This window comes from Lepidochelys olivacea (genome assembly GCF_965140295.1).
Source record: "Lepidochelys olivacea isolate rLepOli2 genome assembly, chromosome: 7".
NCBI classification, from domain to species: domain Eukaryota; kingdom Metazoa; phylum Chordata; order Testudines; family Cheloniidae; genus Lepidochelys; species Lepidochelys olivacea.
In genome coordinates this window covers 119,808,898-119,832,788 of record NC_140417.1, presented here as the reverse complement: position 1 = coordinate 119,832,788, position 23,891 = coordinate 119,808,898, and the positions used below count along the sequence as shown (strand labels likewise).

The 23,891-nt window shown below is 43.8% G+C and overlaps 1 protein-coding gene across 1 annotated transcript in view; it reads left to right on the top strand.

Moving 5' to 3' along the window:
- Positions 1 to 23,891, top strand: part of SORCS3 (sortilin related VPS10 domain containing receptor 3) — a gene marked incomplete at its 5' end in the record, with an annotated part of 489,210 nt that overhangs the window by 316,496 nt on the left and 148,823 nt on the right. Inside the window, one exon of the mRNA XM_084635451.1 lies at positions 9,688 to 9,761. Coding sequence (XP_084491577.1) covers positions 9,688 to 9,761 — 74 coding nt within the window. The remainder of the gene's footprint in view (positions 1 to 9,687; positions 9,762 to 23,891) is intronic.

Genomic DNA, 23,891 nt, shown 5'->3' with positions numbered 1-23,891 from the left:
AGACACATCAATGCATCACCTTAAACCAATCCCTTTTCCCTGGAAAGTAGAGCTGGGTTTGATCCCTGCAATTCAAATATGGAACAAACTCCCCTAAAGTTCTGGTGAGGGTATCGGGGATCTTCTAAGGCTTCAGGCTTTAACAGAGATTGGTCCAGAGCTGTCGAGCTCAGAGCTGGATTCAAATCAAAACATCCTCCCCCCAAGTTAGGGATATTCAAATCATAGCTTTTTAAGGCCAGAAGAGACCATTTGATCATCAAGCCTGACCTCCTGTATAACACAGGACATAGAATTTCATCCACTTGTTCCATCTGTGCCAATCTCTGCTCAGAAAGTTTGTAAAACCCTTTTCAGCAAAGAGACTCTGACTCTCAAGTGTGTAACAAACCCAGGAAGTAGATGGCACTCCAACATGATCTAGCCTGTACAAACCTTCTCTCTCCTTTGAAAGTCCCTTCCTAAAGCAAGCTGGCTGCTCTGCAATAAGGGGAGACAACTTTGGCTATAACAAAGACTCTTGACATTGTCCTTAATCAACTGAAAAACAATTCAAAGTGGAGAGAGAAATTGGTCCACTTGTTTTCATCACAGTTACTAGTTTTTTTAATCATTCCATGTAAACAAAGACCATAAGTAGGACACTTGTAGATTTGCTTATTCTCAACTTTCATCTCTGCCAGCTGCTGTCACAAGAATCTCTTGACTTGAATTCTTTGGAAGTAGGATTTTTTTATGGGCTTTGTTTGTTCTTAAGCAGGGAAGCCAATCAAAGAAGCTCTACCTAAACAGTAATTTGCAGTGGCAACGAGGCTAGAGAAGATATTAGCGGAGCTGGGAGCTTTCATCTTGCTCCTCATCAGGTCAGGAGGCATGTTAAAATTTCAGATCTAGAATCAACAAGGCAGGATAGCGTGAACAAATATTTCCATGAGTGGGACTGGAAGGAACATGCCTGGACAATATGCTAGTTTGTGAGACAAGTCAATAATCAGTTGCTACTGCCTGGAAGAAGGTTGGTCTATGGTATCTGGGCCTCAGTGTCCCTTCTGACCTGCTGATGAATGTACACATACATGTGTTTTGGGTAACATTCCCTCTCTTAAGAGTCTAGTTTATTAAAACGCTGTGAGAGAGAAATAGCTCTCTTGGTCCTCTCAGGTGTGAGCAGGTCTCTCCCTAAGCAGCAGAGTTTCAATTCCTTCCCTCTTCCCTTCTCTGCTTAGTCCTTTTGTCCCTGGGTCACAGGAGCTTCTGTCTTGGAGGGGAGCACTGTTGGTATTGGAAATGCAGAAAAGAGAGAAAAGGATTCTTTGGAAGCTGGCAATGATGGTAAACTAGCAGTGGATTCAGTGGCTGGGGAATTGCAGGGAAAACCAGTCTCTGGGAAGCAATCCTGCACCGGCAGGGGATGGGATAGATATTATGTTATAACCACATGGTAGAAATCAAAGATGGAAAAAGAAACCCAGTTGGTTCATTACATCCATCTACCTGCTAGAGCACAGTTATTTCCTGCAGTATATTCTGCTATGTTTTACCCAGTCCTAAATTTCTTGACGAATGGAGACTTTAATAGAGCTTTTCTATGTCTAGTTTTTATGGAAAAAAAATCCACTCTGCCTTTGCAGTGGACAGAGCAGGGAACTTCCATTTATCAATGCATAGAATAGAGTTCTAAGACACTGCAAAATGCTTCTATTGTGGTATCCAACAGGTGCATCTGCCTTTCGCGGCAGCTCCTCTCTGTCATCTATTGAACCCTTTTCACTGCGATTTGAATTTATCATGCAATGCTCCTTTCCCTCCAGATACCATGTTGCCTCCTGCAGTTACATTACACAGATGTCTGTACTCTGTATTCTCACACTTACAAAGTGTTTGTGATTTTTTTGATGCTCATAACATTTGGGTTTTCAGATGCTTTCCAGGGATGGACTTTATAGTGTGTTAGCAGACAGCCTCGGTCCCTCCACTTTCCTAATTTCATCCTTTTAGCTATTAACCCAGAAACAGGGCGAAACTTTTGCAAGTTTCCAAGGAAAGGAAAGGGAAAGCTCCAAGGAAATGTTGACCTATTTTCTTCATCAGAATTTGAAACTTTGGTTAAAAAACAAAACAAAAAAATCACACCAAACCCCTAAATTTTGATTTTTTTTGCTCCCACCAGTTCTGGCTACAAATGAATTAGTTTGTTTTTGTGTTATTCTGAGATTTTCTCCACTATATCGATACAGCCCCCCCTAGGTTGATGCAGATATTATGGGGGAGCTTTACAGTGGAAAACAAGTATTTTTACTTGCCTAGATTACCTTGAATTTCAGTGTTTGTGTGTTGAAATGAGACATAGGCTATCAAGAGGTGGAATGCCACACTGGTGACATCCACTGAATTATTATGTAGGCTTGGGCAATCATATAATTACCGCCTGTAAACGGGGATAGTAATACTCTTCCTTATAGGGGACTAGTAGTTCTTGGATAGAACATGGAATAGAAGTGAAAAGTACTGCTAAATGCTGAGCTTTGGCCTATGTTGTCCTTTGCTTGGTGACACTCTCTTCATCTCATGCTATTTGGTTGAAAAGAAACCATAGAAGTGCATTTCCAGGCATTAATCTCAAAGGATTCTCCCTTGGTACACCCTATCTAAGATGGCTGCATACCTATGGCTCTTGTTTTCCAATGCTCTGTCTCATATCCTAATTTGTAGGAAAATTAAGTATAGTGGTATTAATTTAGACGTAATATATGTGCTAAAGGTGTTAACATAACCCAGTCACTGTCCAGCATTAAACAGTGTTAAGCAAGGTCTGGGATCTGGTATATGGAGTCCTCAGCCTGCTTAGTACCATGGCAAACACACTATAAAATTCATGCCAAAGGTTAGAAATGTATTGATTGAAACACACTACAGGAAAAGAATCAAAATGAGGCAAGAGCATTGAAACTGAAACTGATTGTGCAAAACAAGCGTAATCAAAACCTATCAAAGTCACTTTTTGGATACAGTGGATATTGGTTAACATCTCTTATTCAGTGAAACAGTCCTTCTTGGTGGGGAAGAAAGGGTTAATTCTGGTGTTCAATTCTGAATCGGGAATAACTGTCACTTTCCTGCTTTAGACAAAATAGACAGGCACAGAAGAGAGGATAGTAAAGATGGGGGAAATATGGCTTTTGTTGATGTTCTCAGGACACAGGGTGGCTGGTCAGTCACAGATGGATGCTTTGCACTGACTAACCAGCCCCGCTAACTGGTGCTCTGGAACCTGGCTCACCTCGCTGGTCCAGAGACATCATCTGGTTGGTCTGGTCAGGTCCCTCTCCTTCCCTGATTCTGAGGCTAGCCAGAGCTGGATGGGTCATCTCATCTCACCATGTGCAGTACAGGTGATTTCAGGATTAGGTGAAGAGCTGAGAGAGAGAGAAGGAGAATAGGAGGGGCAGAAAGGAGCAAACAAGGGAGGGGAAGACTGAGCAAGATTTCACCTGTATCATGTTGGGGTCCTTGCTAGTGCAGCGATGATGGTCAAGTGTCTCTGTAACATCAACAGACCCTGGTTGCCAGCAGATGGGTTTGAACCTGGGACCTCTGGAGCTAAATGCATGAGCCTCTACTGCAGGAGCAAAAAGCCATATTTAGCTAAGGCTGTAGAACAAACTCCTTAATATCTCTCTCTCCCTCTCAGTGGTCTCAGTGCCACTCGAGGGGACAGAACACCACACCCAGGCAGTGTGTGGGTTACCTCTCCGCTGGAGCATCAAGCTCTGGTGTCACGGCAACAATCCTTCTGTTGCCCTCACAGTGCTGGCAAACTTTTTTTTTTCTTTTCAAAGTCTCTTTTTTAAGGGGCCCACAAAGGCAATGGGTGGAATAATCCATCCTCCTGTTATTTTGTCCTTCAATTAGCCCTAATTTCTGAGATACCAATTTCGGTTCACTTGGTTTCTGATCCTTTACTCCTCTTATTGACCGGTCATAATCTTAACAAGAGGCGTACCAGCAAATCCTTTCCGTTCAAATTAATTCAAGCTTTCTGTCTCGCCTCATATCTTCTCTATATGTTTTATATAACAAACCCTGTAACAATCCATGAACCTTTACCCACTTTGTTACCAGTTAGGCGAACCAACTAAAGTAGGCCTTCTAGGCCTCAGTTATTAAAACATGGTGCAAATTTGTTTTACACCATCTCAAGATCATGATACCAATGGCATCCCATTATGGCATAATTACTTTGACAGAGGTGGACAGAGTCAGAAAAGTGGCAGCCCCTAATGCTACCAGGAGCGAAGCTAGAGAACTCAAACCTGCATCTTAATGGGACATGCTGCACAGTCACTTGCAGGAGGAACACCACAGCAGTATAAGGTTCAAAAATAGTATCAGCAAAACATTGTTCCAGTCTTTTCATTGTCAGCAAAGACGTCCCTCCTCTTCTATTTTTATCCCCAGCCTCCAGTACTCTCTCCCTTGCTCTGATGTTAATTGTAAAGCCGACTCCTTCTAGAAAGAACCTAGTGGACTGATATGAGCTCAGCTTTCTGCAATCAGCTGATTGTATTTACATCTAGTGGGAAGCCTAATTATGTGTATAATACATAAATTATTACTTGAAGTACACATAGTCCTGCTGTTCTTGCATGCTTTATCTGATATCAGGAGTTGCCAGATCTGATTGTGCTCCAGAGTTGGCAGCTGTCCAGAACACTTTTGAATGGATTCTCTCCAGATGTTTGCACTGGCCACTTCATCACCTGGTTTCCTAGTATGAAAGAACATCCGATTTTATTTGGAAACATATTCCTCCCATGTGCTTAGGCTTTCTGATCCTGATTCTACCCTTGTGTTTGGGCAAGAATGCCTACATATACCATAGCTATCTTTATTCCCACATCCTGTGTATTTAGTAGGATGCTGAAAACGCCACTCCTATTAACTCTATCTATGGCATTTCCAATGCATCTTGTACTGTGATAACCAAGGTAAAGTACATCTAAGCCATGGCTTCTTTGCTTTTCTTTCCTCCATCTTCAGTTACATCTGCAGCCTCCATTTTGCTATTCTGCTCTCCTCCTCTTCCCAGCACACAAAGAACATATGTGTCTATAGGGGAAGGAGGCACATACGCAGGTACATATGGTTTTTTTCTCATTGTTCACTCTTCCATCGTCTCTCCAGGAGAAGAATTTCCAAAGTGTCTGAGCATCCCACTTCCGCTCTGAAGCTGGTGAGCCCATTATGAACAAAATCAGCTTCTCGTAATTTTGCATGATTTAATGGGGAAAACAAAAACAAAACAAAAAGGAAACGACTTGTGCCCTGAAACTCAGCTTTGTTAAATTGTGCTGGTGACACTTTTCAGGTGGAATTTGGCTGGAGGAAAACAGCAATCCCTCCTTCCTTTGAAACGGCTGACATGGTTATTTACAGAGCACCGCCAGTGTGCAAGGTGTGCTACAAAACACAGAGGATAACGCCCCCTTGTCGTGGGGTTCACTCACCGCAAGTGGAGCCTCCTCCTGGCCGCTCTGGGAATTATCTCCTGCACCCTCCTCTTGTGGCCTCTTCACCTGTCCTGCCTCGCCCTGTGGCCCTACTTGCTCCAGGAGTTTCAGCTTCCTTTTTTTGTGACTTGGCCTTCTGACCAGGTCACTATGGTCCTCCCCTTCTGTGGTATAGTCTTTCAGGGCAAACTGTCCCAGGCAGTCTGCTCTCTACTATCTGGTCTGTGCCACTTCCCCAGTGGCTGTTGGGGAACCAGGGTCCACCTTCTACTCGGGCTCCAGCTCAGGGACCCTCTACACATCAGCCAAGGTCTGCCCTATCCTATCCCTTGCGGCTTTTCTCCCAAGTCTTTCCTACCTTCCTGGCTCTCCCCCTTCTCTGGGTATACCAGCCAAAACTCCCTACTCCCAGGGAGTAGAATACCCGTCTGACTGTTGGTGTACCAAATATACTTAATTGAGTAGAATTGGTACCAGATGAGTAAATCGACACCAGCTGAGGAGGTGGCCCGCTGAGGGGCCATATTGGCCGACACCGAACATTTTGCTCGGAATGCTGGCTGCTCAGTGCTGAGTTGGTTTGTTTTTAAAATCTGAGCCTTAGATCACATGACTGGGAATCAGGACTCCTGCCTTCTGTTTCAGGGTCTCACCCTGAGTCAGTGTGGGACCTTGGTCAAGTCATTTAACCGCTCTGAGCCCCTGTGTCAGATGAGTCAAAACCAGTGTGTAAAACTGGGAGAATGGTACTGCCCTACCTCACAAAGGTCCCAGTTCGGAGAACCGTGTAGACCCGTGCTCAGGTCTATCCCTATTCAACAAAGCACTTAAGGTTCAGCATGGGTTGGATGGATGGATGGGGGCTCAATGGCAGGTAGGTGCCTCAGTAGCTTTGAGCATCTGGGCCACAATGCTTTGAGGTTTAATCATTGTCTTTAAAATGACCCAAGCTCTTTGGATGAAAGGGGTGATGCAAGTGTCAACTATTATTAGTTGTTAAAGGGACGTGGGCAAATGTGTATATACAGACGTTTGCACCAAACAGACCTGATTTTCTTTCATTACCCTGCATAAAACCTCAGGGCAAATTAATCTCTATTGTAATCTATTGTCATTGCCACTTAATTTCTCATCCCTTCTAAAGTGCACCTCTGATCTCCCAAAACAAGGTGAACAGAAGACACAAGCCTGCGTGATTTTTTTTTATGCTTGCAAAAACCCTTTATTTTACTGTGTTTTATTCAGTAATTCAACATTAACCTTTATATTTGCATCAATAAATAATGGCACACAAGCTGTGAGGAAGCGAAGTGGATCAAAGAGACCTTTTGGTGGCTTGCTGTGTCTCTTCCACTATTAGACAGTCCCTCGTCTCAATGATTTACTCTTGGTTAACATTCATGGTGGACCCTAAACATAAAGAGAGAAGTAAATAATCCAAAGAGCCCCAAATGAATAGTATCCTTCTGATCTCTTATCTGAATCAGCCTCAAGGCTACAAATTCAATGTAATCCTTCTACCACCAGTCAATCTGAGATCTAATTCAAAGGACGAGAAAATACTCAGCAGCTGGTCTGTGGCTCTTGGGTTAATAGACAGAAAGAAGCTCTTTGACGGAGTCACTGTAGGGCAGATGAATAGTGCCAATGAGAGGTGCTTATTGCCACTGAGCTGTCCGTAGCCAGGCTGGGATGGGACCGTGCAAGAAAAGAAGTGCTTGTGGACAAAAAGGAAAATAGAGACTCCAAGGGAATCAATGTGTTTGCCAAACCTCCAGAGGTGCCAACTTCCTGAGTTCCAGGGGGGTGCTCGACCCATACTCCACCCCAGGCCCTGCCCCCACTCAACCCCTTCTCTCAACCTGCTCCGCCCGCCTCTTCCCACTCCGATGGCCTCCCCACTTTTAGGGACCTTTTGCTGCTCCTGCATATTACTTATCGTCACAATCATATATAACAATACATAGTAACAATTCTTAGGGTGAGCAGATGTCCCAATTTTATAGGGACAGTCCTGATTTTGGGGGCTTTTTCTTATATAGGTGCCTATTACCCCCCACCCCATCCCGATTTTTCGCACTTGCTATCTTGTCACCCTAACAGTTCTGTCCTACCCATCACCGGGATGTAATTCCTTCCGCTATGAAGCTGGACCTGCCTCCAGTCCACAAATCCAATTACTCAAAAACAGAGCTCAGACACACAACCTTAACTCCAACCATATAATTTTTCCATTAAGGATCTACAATTTCGAGATTACCAACATATAGTCTCTCCATCTCTATAATATTTCCCTCTTCCGCCTGTCATACAAACAATTCCCTAACACTTCTTATCCGTGCACACGTTCTCTGTAATCAAAGTTCAACATAGTTGTGTTCTATTCAAACAGAATTTATTATTTTCTCCCTGTTCAAAAGAGTCTGCTGTTTCTTACTTGTCTACTTTACACTAAAGCTAATAGATAGTTCTTAAAATCAGATGTATCTCCTACAAACCTGAGTAATTTAAGGCTGGAGTAAAGCTTGCCTGTGTTCTGTAAGTTTTAAGTAATTGGATGGTGGGTGGTTGTAGACTTGTATAGAAAGGGAATAGATTGTGATGGTGGGTAGGATGTTTATAAAACTAACCTACATCTGACATTTAGTCTAGAGCTAGATAGAAACTTTGGACTTATTACAACTCAGCCATTTGTTAGCTGTGATAAACCAAAGAAACATTAGACTGCAAGTTTAAATTTTAAAAGGAGCCATTGTTAGCTGCCTCTAAGACGTAAACTACTGACTAGATTGACTTCTAGCTTTTCTAAAGATGTAGGCCTTGCCCTAAGAGTTGTAAATTTGGGGCTATTACACGTTGTATTTCATACATAAGGAAAGGACTGAATTCCTACCTATATACAACTCACAATGTGACTTCAGCTTTCATTGCTACCTATGCCTCCAGAGTTGAGCTATCTAATCTATTTTTAATCTAATTTAATTTTAGGAATTTATATGTAATCAGTCACCGTAGTATTTCAGGCTGTATATAAAACAAAAAAGTATATTGCTCCATGCAAAAATAAATGGGCTTTTCACGCTCCTAACCTGTCCCTGAGGAGTAGGCAAAATCCAGCTGGAAATCTTTAAAGAATAGGCATTTTGGGGTGAGATTTCAGATGCTTTCTGTAGGCTGAAAAAAACATGGGAACCACCTGCTTTTTGGTATTGCAATATGAGTGAGTGTGTTGACAGCTGAAATCAGGAAGCACAGAGATGTGTGAAGAGGGTGTTGCGGGGACTAAAGGGAGGAAGAAAGTTAACACTGGTTGTGAACCTCAAAGGTAAAATTTGAGAAGAGGGCATAGTGTCTTAATTTGTCTCTAGCCGTGCAGTTAATAGAAATATAGGACTGGAAGGGATCTTGATAGATCATCTAGTCTAGTCCCCTGCACTGAGGCAGGACTAAGTATTAGCTAGACCATCCCTGACTAACCTGTTTTTAGAAACCTCCAACAACTGCAACCTCCCTAGGTAATTTGTTCTAGGGCTTAACTACCCTAATAGTTAGGACATTTTTCCTAATGTTTAACCTAAATTGCCTTTGCTGCAATTTAAGCCCATTGCTTCTTGTCCTGTCCTCAGCGGTTAAGGAGAACAATTTATCACACTCCTTTTTATAACAATCTTTTGTGCACTTGAAGACTGTTATCATGTCTCCCATCAGTCTTCTCTTCTCCAAACTAAACACACACAGGTTTTTTCAATCTTTCCTCATAGATCATGTTTTCTAAACTGTCAGTCATTTTTTGTTGCTCTCCAATTTGTCCACTTTCCTGAAGTGTGGTGCCAAGAATTGGACACAGTACTGCAGTTGAGGCCTTGTCAGTGCTGCGTAGAGTGGAAGAATTATTACTTGTGTCTTGCTAACAATGCTCCTGCTAATACATCCCAGAATGATGTTCTCTTTTGTTTGCAACTGTATTACATTGTTGACTCATATTTAGTTTTTGATCCACTGTAAACCCCAGATCCCTTTCTGCAGTACTCCTTAGTTAACGATGTAGCCCTGCATTATCAATCTAGCTATCCTGTGACCTTGGGGAGCTCGGAGACGATTTTAATCCCTGTTGGGGCAACAATCACTCTCCTTTTCCTGCTATTTATACTCTTGTTCCTTTCATTTTGTCTTTCAGATGTATAGCTCTCTGGATTTTGGAAGACGCTGGCAGCTAATGCATGAGCGGATCACTCCAAACAGGTTTTACTGGTGAGTGGTCCATCAAGCTCCTCTTGTGTTGTGCAGACAATATCGCATGTTTGTGTTCATCACACACTGAAGAAGGCTCTGAGGGGCCCAGGATCGAGAATTATTGCTGTTCTGCCAAACCCAGGTATCAAAATTCATAAGTTTGGTCCTAAAAATCCTGAGATTGACTTAGGTGTTTCTTTTTTAAAAGTTTGGAGTTTTTAATGCATCTTCTGGTGTCATAGCCTTAGCATGGGGGAAGGATCACATTTTCAAGCCTTTAAAGCCACAACTTCGAGAGTTAGAGAATTATTTTAAAAAAAAAAGAGTGCTGAGAGTCTCACATAATCACCTGACTCCAGGAGCTGGTGCTTCAATGAAAAAAACACCAATTCTAGTGAAACTTGTGAATAACGCTGTTATTGAGTCTTTCCATTCTGTTGTGTGCTGGGTGACTGGGGGGAAGGGGTTTTAAACAGAATCAATGTGCTAATTAAAGAGCATGCTAGGTTTTTATTGTGTGTTAGAATGTATTTTTATCATCATATAACTGGGGAATAAGGATACATCTACACCGCAAATTAAAACCCATGTCACCTAGTCTCAGAGCCTGGGTTGATTGACTCTGGCTCATGGGGTTCAGGTTGCAGGGCTAAAAATATCAGTGTAGACATGCGGGAGCCTGGGCTCTGGGAGACTCCCCCATCTCCAGGTTTCAGAGCTGGGGCTCCAGCCCAAGAGGAAATGTCTACACAGCTATTTTTAGCCCCACAGCTCGAGGCCCAGGAGCCCGAGTCAGCTGACCTTAGCTCTGAGACTCAGTGCCATGGGTTTTTTCTTTGCAGTGTAGACAAACCCTAAGTGGCTGAGGGGTTTGGTGGTGAGGGGTAAAAAAATTTAAAAGCACTTAGGTGACCTAAATAAAGGAGGACTTGTGGCACCTTAGAGACTAACACATTTATTTGAGCATAAGCTTTTGTGAGCATCCGAATGAAGTGAGCTGTAGCTCACGAACGCTTATGCTCAAATAAATGTGTTAGTCTTTAAGGTGCCACTAGTCCTCCTTTTCTTTTTGCGGATACAGACTAACATGGCTGCTACTCTGAAACCTGTCATTAGGTGACCTAGGAGCTTAAGTCCCAGTTTCAAAAGAGAATTATGTACATCAAAGCCTGAGTCTCACTGAAAATCAATGGGACCGAGCTGCCGAAGTACCATTTCAGAGGTACTGTATTTAGGTTTCCAAAGATGCAGATAGGTGTCTATTGGGAATTTCAAAAGCACTTATGCAGGTTAGGTGCTGAATTCCCAGTGGAACTAGCTGGATCAGTTTTTAATGGTATTTGGGTGCCTAAAGATGCAGATAGGCATTTGGGAGCTTTTGAAAAATCCACTAAGCACATATTGGCATCTTTAGGTGCCTAAATGCTATCTGGCCCTATGTCACTTTTGAAAATGAGATTTAGGCTTCTAAATCACATAGACTCTCTTGAAAAATATCCCTTTTTCTCAAGGTTACCTGCCTTGGGATGATGGTGGACGGGGTGCCATCTTACTCCCTGAGTCTAGTATTTCCATCAAGGGAGGATTAAGCTGTTGAGAGGCTTTTTGAAGCTGATCTGGGAACAAGACTGGCCCCAGGACCAAAGGAAGAAACCCTTTCAATTTAATGTAATGATCTCTAGTTGAAAACAGCTCCTTGTCTCCATTTATTTGGCAACCTGGGGGTTCTCCTGCCTTCACCCTGCCCGAATTAACCTTCACGTAAGCCTATATCTTAACTGCTTCAGTTTCAAAATTCCACTTCATCTCCTCCACTCCTGCTCTGTTCTGTTGATGTTTATGTAACCTACCGGCCAGTGTATGGGTTACGCTCCTGAGGATGTGACTCTGACAGCCCCCAAGTGCAGAGGCTAGCTTTTAATCTTAAAATGAAGAGGTTCAGGCTTTTATCTCTGGAGTCACTGGTTCAATTCCCAGTGTTGGCCAAGATAGTGGATATCTCTCGGTTATAGCCAGTAACTGAAATGTTTCAATAACTAGAGGTGGTTGAGAACCGTTATTTTGCTGTGGAGAATATTTCAAAAAATGAAAACAAAAACATTTATTTTTGTTAAAAGTTTCCACAGAAAGGGTCTACTTTTTTGTTGAAAAACCAAAAAATTGAAAATTATTCAGCCAAAAAGTCTTGGTTTTTTTTCAAACAGAAGTCAACATTTTCTGTAGGAAGCAGACACTTTCCAGAAAGATTTTCATTTTGGTGAAAACCCCATTTTTTTTAAAATAAAAAAACAGTTCAGCGGGATAATTTTTGATCAGCCCTATCAATAACATTTTTGGTTAGATTTTGCTTTTCAAATTTTTTAAAACCATTCCAGTTGAAACCCTGCCAATTGGAAATAACTTTGAAATTAAAAACAAAACAAAACATGTTTTTATCTTAATTTTTAATCATCTTTAATAAATACTGTCTGTGATAGGGTGTACTGTCCTTTTACATCATGGCCTTGTTCAGCCTACCCGAAGGGGATCTTGGGACTTGTAGTCCAGAAGGACCATGGGAGTTGGAGGCTGACAAGAAAGGTCGGGACGGGGAGTGTGTACAGACAGTTTAGAGGGAATAGGGTTTGCTTTTTGGCTTGGTTCTGGATAGGAGCGAGTTGTGGGTGTCTCTCATCAAAGAGGAAGCCATCACCTTCATAAAAGTGTAGCTGCACTATGAGTTTTATTAGAGAGGACCAGGTAAAGTCCACCACCCTAATTAGTGGCAGCATTATAGATAAAGGTGACAACCTTATCGGAGCAATAAAAAGCACCTAACCCCAAAACGTGAGCAGGTGCATTATATGGGATTCCCATTTCAGATGTCTCCTCCTTTTTCAGAAATACAGAGGGTCACTGGTTACTGGAAAGAGTGTCGAGAAAGCTTTTTTCCACTCACAGGCAGCAGAATCCCAGTGACGATAAACTTTCCAAGAGAACAAATTAAGTTGTTTGCACAGTGGGCAAGATTTGAACCACCTTATCGTAATGCCAGGGTCAGGGATATTGAAACCCTGCAATATAATAACTCCTCTTGGCTGTTTGAGTTCTTTTTTATTATGCTGCAAGCTGTGATTGTTGTTCTGAGCTTGTAAGCTGTGTGTGCGGAAGAAGAAAAAACGAAAGGAGCTTTGGGAGCTTGTGCGGTTTTTTTATTACTACATGCAGTGGGTAGAACATGAATATAAAGGACCTTTTAAGTTTCAGAGGAACATAAGCCGCGGCTCTTTGGGTTCCACTGTCGGGTAAAAAGCCAAGTCACCAGATTGTGTTACTTGAAGCTTCCAGGAGACGTGAAATAACAGCAACAAAGAGATGCCTAAGTTAGTCCTTAGCAGTAGTTGCAAATTTGGGTTCCTCAGAATCTTTTATTAACAGGGCTTGGATAAGCCTCTTACATCAGATGGTGAAATCTTCAGCAGCTTTGTCAAGACACTTTCAACTGTCCAGAGCCACCGCACATTTGCAAAACTATAACCTGCTGTTGTATAGAATAAATCACCCTAACCCAGAGAGGTTTCATCTTTCTCCCATCTACTGTGTGATATCTTCCCAAATAATTACACCTGTGCCATGCCCAGGAGTTTCCATATTGATAGATTTTAAGGCCAGAAGGGACTATTTTGATGATCTGAATTGGCTTCCTGTGTAACACAAGCTCTAGAATTTCACAAGCCCATAGGTTTGGGGCTGAGTTCAGGTCTGGGCTATTGCGTTATAAAGGACTAGATTTTGATACCCTAACTCATGTAGTAGCAATTTATCATACGTGTTGTCTCATTGAATTGATTAGCACAACTTGGGAAGGAAGGTGGTCCTCAGCATGAGGAAAGGTATCCACATGTGACCTCCATATGTCCTTATGGCTTGAAAGTCTTTAATGTCTCAGGACCCCAATGGGGCTAAAAATGGGAGCTGGTAGCAATGGGTAGCAGAGTTTCCCATATTCCATTGTGGCCCTATCCCTGGAACAGCCCAAGATAATCACCTTTAAATCTGTGCCATTTTTAGGTAAAGAGAGACTATTTGAGTTCAGTTTTATAAGTTTTCATGGCTACTTCTGAGCCTTGTTCTGTTGAATTCATGGTAACTAAGGCACCTGCCTTTCCAGATGGAGGGATACAAAAAAACATTCCCACATTATGTTTTGTACACTGTAAAATATTGGGGAAATAGTTTCTTCAGTAAAACATGTGGTTTATACAGTACTAAGTAATCCCATCCCTAGTCAGCTGAGCACTTGAAGTCAATGGGACTTAAACCTGTGCTTAAAAGTAAGTGCCTGCTTAAGTGCTGTGCTGAATTGGGGCCTTGGTACCAAAAAGGTGGCGAAGCCAGATTGTCCGATGGTTGTCCACTAGCCTAGGACTTGGGAGGCCTGGCTTCAAGTCTGTGCGTGACCACAGCCTTCCCGTGTGACCTCTGGCAAGTCACTTAGCCTCTCTGGGCCTCCTGTTTCCATCTGCACAATGGGGCCAATAGCTCTGCCCTGACTCAGAGGGGTTTTGTGAGATAAAAATACATTCAAGGTGGTGTGGTGCTCAAACACTACAATAATGGGGCCATACTGGGACATCAGCGAGACTAAAAACAAATCAGTCAGTAAAGGGTTAAGAGACATTTCAGTGGATTATAAATTCCTTCATCCTGTTGGCACTTAAGTCCCTAAAAGAGGGAATTCCTTATGGTATCCTGCATTTACTGGCTGGTCAGCTGAACAGTTGTACGTATTGTTTTCCCATCCAGCCATCCCTGGAGGGCCTGCTTATATTTTCAGAGCACACACAGAGCAGTAAACACTCTTTGTGGAAGGCACAGTCTATGTCTGAAGTAGCAAACTTTCTCGGCACTGCCCCAGCGTTCGCTTCACCTGTGGGCCCATTCGTTTCTGCCACTCTCCACCTCGGGGAACAGCAAGGAATAGGAGGCTGTTGCAGGGATTCCTTCCCCCCTTCACCTGTCATATTTAGTCATTTGCCACCCTCCCTCTGTTCTGCGGTCTTAAGAGATGCCATCAAATAATTTGGGTGAAACTGTCAAATTGGAGCCAGGAACTACCGGAAGAGGCTCCGGGGGGATGGTGGGGGGGACTGGATTTAGCATGTGCAGCATTTCCGATGGATACAGGGAGATTTGAAGCACTGAGAAGGTGGAACACGCCCAGTCTGTAAAGGACACTGAAGTGTACACTCATGACAAAGGAACTGAATGGAAAAGGCCAGCAGGGAAGAGGGGGGAGGGATGGGGAGAGGAGGAAAATAGGACACGCTTCTCTTTTCGAAGAGCAACATTTCAGATCTCGCTTATCTTAGATTTCGCTTTGTTTTTAACAAGCAGTAGGGGAAACGGTATTGAATTTATAACAAATGGTGCTAAAGGCACCAGCTGTTTTGCTCATTCTCCCTCCGTCGGATTTTACTTTCTCTTCTTTCTGTGGCATTGAAATAAATCTCGAGCCACCTTGGAACTTTGTGGTTGTCACTCACTCACCCCACCCCACAGTCATTTTTAACTCCGCAGCAGGGGTGAAACTGGCCCCTGCCGCTTGAGCTAAAGGAGAATCTCTGGGCAGTGTAGGGTCTGTGACACACAGATGAGCAGCTCTGAGCCCATCCAGCAGAGGGAAGCAGTGCACAAATACACAGGCCAGCTCATTGTGGTGTTAACATGGCCTCTGGGGTGAGAAGAAGGGAACTGTGGTTGGCCAGAGGCTGTGCAGAGGTTCCCGAGATTGGGAGTTCACGGTTGTTTGAGACAAACGCCCAAGAGTGTGGATGCTTGTCAGATGGTCTCATGAGAACTGGCTTTATTGTGAGATTTTCAGTCCTTGTTTTGCTTGTGCTGAGGCAGGAATAGTGGCAAGGGCCCTTTTTGCTGTATTTTTGAGCTTGTAGCCCGAGTCCATCAGGAAAATACTGACTGAGTAGTGTGAATGAGGAAGATAACTGGGGGGCGGGGGAGCATTACCTGAATGCTTCTAAAATTTATGATCTTGGTTCGGATCTAGAAATAAGCAAATGTTGGTGGATCACTTCTCAGTTCTCTCTGTAGTGTCCAAAGGGGCTTGGAAATGTCCCAGCTCCAAGGAGGACAGCCCTGGGAATGTGTCAGTTTTATTGTCCAAGGAGGGCCTATTGAACATACCAAAGGTGAGCTTTTCTTGGCATGCCTGATACGTTAGCCGGCAATAAAATGATCATTTCAAAATTGTGTGTCTCTTACAAACCCACTAATCGCTAACTACCAGATGGTGTCGTTATATAGTGCTGGGAAAACATCACTTGAGTTTTTACAGCCAATTCTAGCGTTAAGAAAACATAGTTTTATAAATGTCAATTGACTACTAAATAATCCTGCATTAGAAATTTCTGGGTTAAAATAACTTTGTCCTCATGCTACATGATAAATGGAATAATTCCATCACTGCATTTATGCATAGTATGGCTGTGTTTCCATCACAGGACGGGTGCTATCATAAACCTGAAGTGCTGGGTTCAACCCACTAGAGCCCTAATGTGAAATTTTTAGCCTAAGTTGTCCTTAGTTTCTGCAAAGGTAGCTCTGGGTTTGGGGAGATATTTTTAACTCTACCTGCATTTATTGCAGTGTTTCCTTAACAGCACCTGGCATGTACTGAGAGGGATGGTCTAGGTATACTTAATCCTGCTTCAGCATGGGGAGGAGGGTTGGACTAGATGACCTCTTGGGGTCCCTTCCAGTCCTACATTTCTCTGTTCCTATGATTACTTCTAAGGACACAGGAATGAATTAAACCTCACAGCAGAAAGCTTTCGAATTATTCTTCCCATTTTAAAGGTGGGAAAACTGAGTCACTGAGAGTTGGGGCCTGATTTTCAGAGCTTATTTGACTTAGTGTCTCAGAGAATCTGGCCCAAACAGACTTGTCTAAAGTTGTCTTGTATGTCAGTGGCGGAGGCGGGAATCAAACCAACGTATTCAGACTCCTAATTCTCTTGCTCTGCCATAGTCAGCACAGGGCAAACATTGCCTCCCAGTCTCTGGTTTATATGATATACAGTATAGACAGCATAACCAATACTCTTGCATTATTTTGATCAGATGTTTATGATGGTGCCTGGCATATTTGGGGTAACCTTGGAGGAAGATTTATTTTATATTTTCCTTTTGGCCATACACATTTTTTCACAGACTTGACATTTTCCTCCTCCTGCTTCCCCCCGCCCCCACTCCTCCCAACTTGTAAGGGTTGTTCTTGGTAAAGCGTGATAGGATTACAAACATTGATATTACTGAGTCCGATGCGAGCATGCTGGGAAATGGTGGACATCTGCGTTTGTTGATGGGAGGCGTGCCCTCATTAATAATCCGCTATATAGCCAAACACTGAAAGAGAGACACCCTTTCCAGAAAAGCTTGGGATGTGGCAGAAGCCCTGGGGCAGATCCTCTAGACGGTGTAAATCAGCATAGCTCCATCAATGCAGCTATGCCAGTTTACTCAAGCTGAGGGGCTGCCCCCTGTTTACGTAGGGTCTAGACTGTCAGGGCATGTGACTGCTGTAATGATGAATCAGCAGTTGAGGGAGAGCAGCAGGAGATAACCCAAGAGAACTCCATGCTTCTCTGAAAAGGAAACAACTTCACTTTTTGTGCCTGAGAAACCATCCAGGGGCTGCTATGGAGAGACCGCTTGGACATGAACGTCAAGTTGTCAGTTTCAGTTAAGATTATGTCTTTGCTACATTTCCCATTTTGCAAATGTGGTCCAGGGTTTTGTAACCAATTTGGCCCAGGGCAGAATCTTGACAGAAATAGTTTCATCTGGGAAGCCTGGAAAAAAACAGACAAAAACAAACAAAAAAACCTTCCTCCCTCCCGCCAAAACAAACCAAAAACCAGCTACCAATCCACAACAACTCAACAACATTGGTTGGATAATACACCAAAGTTGTTTGCAGTTTATGAAGGGGCCAAAATAAAAGATGTTTGCTGGTTTCTGGTGCATTTTTATCCCCTCAGATGAATAGCAGCTTCCATTTATAAAAGGAACATAAGAACCTAAGAATAAAAGGAATTTGGTATGTGAGTTAGTCACTAACAGTTCAAGCTCTGAGTAGCAGCTGATGCACTGAAAAAGTACTCAAAGGTTTTCGTTGCATGAATATGTAGTTTTATGATGTTCTTCTTAAATGCATTATGCGAGGTCTCTGGGATAAATATTGTGTGTTTTAAATCCCATTTAGAACTTTTTTTTCACAAGGTCTCATGTACTCCACACCGTTGGAAGTGTTATAGGTTTTTTGTTTTAAAGATGTTTTACCAAAGAAAGCAGAATGGCCACAAGAAACAAGTGTGATTGCTAGGGGAAATACATTTAAATAAGTCTCCATGGTACAAATCATATGTAATTCCTAAAAGGAACATAGGGATGGCAATATGGTATCAGCTCTGTGGTCCATTTCCTCCAATATCCTGTCTCCAAAAATGGCTAGTACCAGCTACTTCAGAGGAAGATGCAATAAAACCTGAAGTGGGAGATTTTGGACTAACTTCCCCATAAGGAAATTTTCTTCCTAAATCCTCACTTATTTCTTGAAGCATGAGCGTTTATATCCTTTCTATTAAATCCATACTAACGTAACTCTGGATCTTCTCATCCATATAGACATCCAATCCTTGGTTTATAATTCGGCTAAACTCTTGGTTGAGGTATATTGTGGCATTGAGTTCCACAGGTTGATAGTCTGTGGTGTGGTGGGTGGGGGTGGGAAATATTTCCTTTTATTGGTTTTAAATTTGCTGCCTTCCGTTGAATGACCCAGGTTCTGCCCTGGCTAAGAATTGTGGCCCCAGAAATGCATTACGTTCTCATATCTGTTACAGGCCTTCATGCTCCTGGGGCCAGGTTCTGCTCTATTCGCCCCTGTGGTAACCTGGAGTAACTCTGCTCACCCATAGAAGATCCTCTCTGTGTGGACACCCATGTGTCTGAAAACAGAGGGCCTGATGAGCCCGTCCTGTGGGAAGACCCTGGGGAGGAAATCTCCAAGGGGTTCTCCTTGGGAGAGATTGGGCAGTGCAGGCCCAATAGCTGCATGGGCCAGGGATTCTCCTGTCTGCAGCTGCTGCACGGGGAGGGGCAGCTCACTGCCCTAGAGGGAGCCCTTCTGCCCTGAGCCATGCGGGAGCAGTGGGAGGCTGATCTATGCCCCTTCCCCCGCCAATCCTTTTCCCTGGGTAGCTCTGTAGACCACAGAGTGCTGGGTCAGCGGTAAATATTGGCATGGAGGCAGCTTCTACATGAGAGACAACGATTTGGCTGTGGAGGGTCCCCTCCACGTCGGATCACACTGGCATCATCAGGGCCCAAAATTTAGAGCCTGGAGCCTGAAAATTGCACCTGCTGGGCTGAGGCCCTTTCCCCCCATTCCCTGCAGTGTTTGACTCCACTTGGCCTCTCTCCGACGCACACAAACTCAAGCACAAATTAATTTCCAGTGTGTCAGTTACTGTCCCAGGATGATCTTTGGTGATATTTTGTAGTAGGAGGCACGGAGAGCCGACCCTCCTTAATTAATACATTGATTAATGCCTCTGCCTCAGGCAGATGGAGATCATCAGAGCTTGACGGAGCAAAGCAAAGGCCGTTCTGCTGGAGTGTCTATAGCAGCACAGTCCACACCTTCCATTGGGTGGCAAGATCTAGGCGTATTCCTTGTTTTGCCTGATTTCGCTTTATTTTACTTTGTGCTGCACTCTGTTAATTGCTCTGTTTCTGAGTCCAAGTGGTCCAAGCATGTCCCACTACTCTTGTTTGATGGATGACCTCGTTGAGGTCTGCACGGGCAAAGGGGGACGCATGTCAGCTGCTACCTGGGAGTGTGCATTCTGAGCAGGAGACGTGATGCAGTTTAGAAACACACAGGCCAGCTGGCCCCATGGAGACCGGGCCCAGAGCACTGGCTTTGGTGTGTTTCTCATACGTGTCATTGTGTGGTAGGTTTATGGCCAAGATTTTCAAAAATGGAGTCTAAAGAGAGTCTCCAAAATGCCCATTTAGGCTCCTAAATAAGGGCTTGTCTGCATGGTGCCTTTGCACTAGAAGGGAGTAGATTTTAGTGCACAGTAGTGTGTTGTGCACTAGCTGGCCCATGTAGACCTTGCTGGCACACATTAAAAGTTCTCTAGTGCATATTAATGTGGTCCCATTTCAAACAGTTCTCCATTAACACGCACCGGGGAACTTTTAATGTATGCCAGCAAGGTCCACATGAGCCAGTCAGTGTGCAACATGCTGGCGAGCACTAGAATTTAACCTCTCTAGTGCAGAGTAATGCAGTGTTGACAAGCCCCAAGTGGGCCGATTTTCACAAGCGGTGAACACCCTGTAGCTTCCAGTTGACTTCCAGGGGAGTTCCTGGATTCTCAGTTCTTTTCATTTGTTTTAGGAGTGGAATTTTCATAAGTGCGCAGTGTTGCTCCAACTGGTAAAACTCCCTTCAACTTCAATCGGAGCAGAGCTAGGCCGCTACCGAGAACTTTTGAACATCCAACATAAAATAAGGATTTAGAGTTCTAACTGTAGGCTCCTATTTTTTGGAAATCTTGGCTTACTTTTTACTGGAACTGGGCAAACATTACCCCCACCAACCCCATCCCAGAACATGTGCTTAGTTTTGTAAACAAATTCCCTTTTCAGTGTTCTCCTGGCAATTCTTTTCCTTGCAGAAGTTCTGGCCCGATAGCTTTGTTACACTCATTTTGCACTGGTGGTAATGGAGAATCAGCCCTTAATAATCAGAACATATAAATACCCCAGAGGTGATTTTAGGTTGAAATCAGAGCCTCAGTCATAACCACAAGCCATGACTCTTCTTGCGATGTTTCCAGTTTGACTATAACTAGGAAGTGGCCAGAATATCACAAGAGACATTTCCCATACGAGATTTCTAGACCAAGAAGGTTCAGATAGATTTTGATTAGCTTTTCTGAACTCACTGAAGTTTGCCCATCACTAAGTTAGACAACAGTTCTTCTATTTAACAGACCGAGTTGGACCCATGCTGTGTAGTAAGCAGTTTCTTATCAGGGCCAAACAGACAAAATGTCCCTAAACTCATTTAGATGCAATCCATTTGTGTCATTCAGTAACGGCCGTGAAAGATAAGGAGATCCTTCTTTATGAATTCTGCCTGTTGGAAATTAACAAACTCTCTAAAATGACGATTCATCAGAAGCGATATGTGGCAGAATTCATTCTCACCAAGAGAAGAAATTGAAACTCCCGTCCTTTCATTCCCTTGCTATTCCCCAGAGCCTCCTCTATAGAATGAGCTTAGTTTAATCCTTCCACTGTTAAGTGTAGCCTGCATGAAACTACATGAGAATTTAAGACGAGGAAGGAGTATCCTATTAGCTACACTGCAGGTTCCTTTAAGTAATTTAGGTTAGATGAGTTTCCTTCAATTATTCCCCTTAGCAGGTTGTTATTTAGAACAAGGTGGGGAAGCCAGTGGCTTTTGCTATTGTGCCCGCATGATTGTACAGCAGTAATTGGATTAGCAGATGGTGGATCATCAGAGCTATTTAATTATACCATAGAAGCTGTAGTATGGGTAGGAGATAATGAGCCATGGGTTTATAGGCACTAGGCAAACATGTGCCCTGTATGGCTTGGGTTATGTTCAGAGGTGAAGCTGAATGCATGTAACTGAGTTTAAGGAAATCTGTAGCATGGAACCAAAGACCTGCTTCTGACAAGGTTCATGGCCTAGGCTTGTAGGCAGTTTAGATAAGCTGTAATCATGGCATTGAGCTCCCCAACTCATAGCACATAGGCCATGGGCCTGCTCAGGTTGGGAGGATGGCTTAGTGGATAGGGTACTAGCCTAGGATTCCAGCAGACCTGGGTTCAACTCTTAGCTTAACTGCAGACTCCTTGTATGACCTTGGGCAAGGAAAAACTCCCCTAGACTTTAATGGACCTTTCATCTTTGCTGTGCTTCCATTCCCCATTTGTGTGTGACTGGGATAATACTTCACATGGGTGTTGTGTTGATAAAATTGGTTAATGCTTGTGAGATCCTACATTAAGGAGGGGCATGTAAGCTCCTAGATAGACTGGACAGTCTACACTGTAATTAAAAACCCACATCTGGCCATGCTAGCTGGGTTTGGGCCAAGGGGCTGTTTAACTGCAGTGTAGACATTCGTGCTCAGGCTAGAGTCTGGATTCGAGGGTCCCAGAGCTCAGGCTGCAGCCTGAGCCCAAAATCTACTCCACAATTAAACAACCCTGAGTCAGCTGGCACGGGCCAGTGGCGGGTGTCTAATTGCAGTGTAGATATACACCCAGTCTGCTGCTCTCTCCACCAGGGTGCTCTGCAGCCCCACAAATCCTGTGTGTGTCATCTATTACTCTCCTTGCACCTACCCAGGCTGTAGGGCAATGTCCTCCCTCTTGGCTTGAGGCACACTGGATGAAGCTCGCTTGTAGGCCTAGTAACACTTCTCCTGAACGAGCTCGCAGGTGAGGTTACTACTGAATGCTGACAGGTGATTTCCCTCTGCTCTCTGTCCAAGCAGCTGCTTGCCTCCAAAGAATGCTGGCCTCTGCCAGCCATGCAGAACTGAGGAGTGTGTCTTTGATCTCAGATCCCCGTGCATGGTGGTCTGCCTACTGCTGGCCTCCCACACAGCCTGAACCAATGTCTTTTTCACCGCTTGCTTGCACCGCAACTACGTACACAGGTGCACTTACGTACTGCGTCCAGTTTTGGTCCCCCCCCCACTGCAGAAGGGATGTGGACAAACTGGAGAGAGTCCAGTGGAGAGTCATGAAAATGATTAGGGGGCTGGAGCACATGACTTACGAGGAGAGGCTGAGGGAACTGGGGTTATTTAGTCTGCAGAAGAGAAGAGTGAGGGGGGATTTGATAGCAGCCTTCAATTACCTGAAGGGGGGTTCCAAAGAGGATGGAGTTAGGCTGTTCTCAGTGGTGGCAGATGACAGAACAAGGAGTAATGGTCTCAAGTTGCAGTGGGGGAGGTCTAGGTTGGATATTAGGGAACACTGTTTCACTGGGAGGGTGGTGAAGCACTGGATGGGTTACCTAGGGAGGTGGTGGAATCTCCATCCTTTGAGGTTTTTAAGGTCCAGCTTGACAAAGCCCTGGCTGGGATGATTTAGTTGAGATTGGTCCTGCTTTGAGCGGGGCATTGGACCAGATGACCTCCTGAGGTCCCTTCCAACCCTGATAGTCTATGATTCTATGCCTTGCATCTCTCCTTCAGCAAGCTCCTTGCTCCTATCATTGTCCATCTCAGGAAGAGATGGCTTAAGCCAGGCTGTGCATGTTTCCATCCCATGTCCATCACCGATATTTGGGGGTTTGTCTCCTGCCTTGATTGATCAACCTTCTTGCTGTAGGATGTGTGATGCTCTGCAACCCCTCCCCCCAGTAATATTTACTCTTACCCATCACTGCTGCACTGATTAGCTGTTTCTAAGAAGAGACCCTGTCTCTGCTGTACCCTCTTCACTGCCAGAATACTTTTTGTTTGTTTATGGCTCCTTTGCCTTTCCTCTTAAGGCTGTCAGGACAAATGAGTGTCTCACTCTTAACTTGGCATAAACTGGTAATTGAGCGTGATTTGGGGCAAGGAGACACATTGATGCATTTACACTTTCTGGCACATCTTGGAGCAGAGTAGTTTATTCTCTCTCTTTCACTTGGTTGCTGATTAAAGGTTTAAACAATGAAATAATCTATTGTTCTTTTAGGGTTAGTGGCTGAAGCTCAGAGAAACAGCCACCAGAAGAGACGAGTCACAAATCTGACTTCATATTGCCTCGCTCTGAAATGCATAAATTGATGTGTGAATTAATTTCCAGCTGGTTTGACATTGTCCCAGGCTGATTCTCTGTGATATTCTGCACCAGGGAATGTGGCAAGCCATCCTTCCTTAATTAATAAAGTACAACGCTTTACCCATAAGCATATGGGCTCATCTTGCAACTTATCCTATACATTCCATCTGTGCCAAGTGGCATGCTGGCATCCCCTCTTTGGACAATTTAAGCTTTATTTTTATTCCTATACCACTGCACTAATTTATTAAATGATGT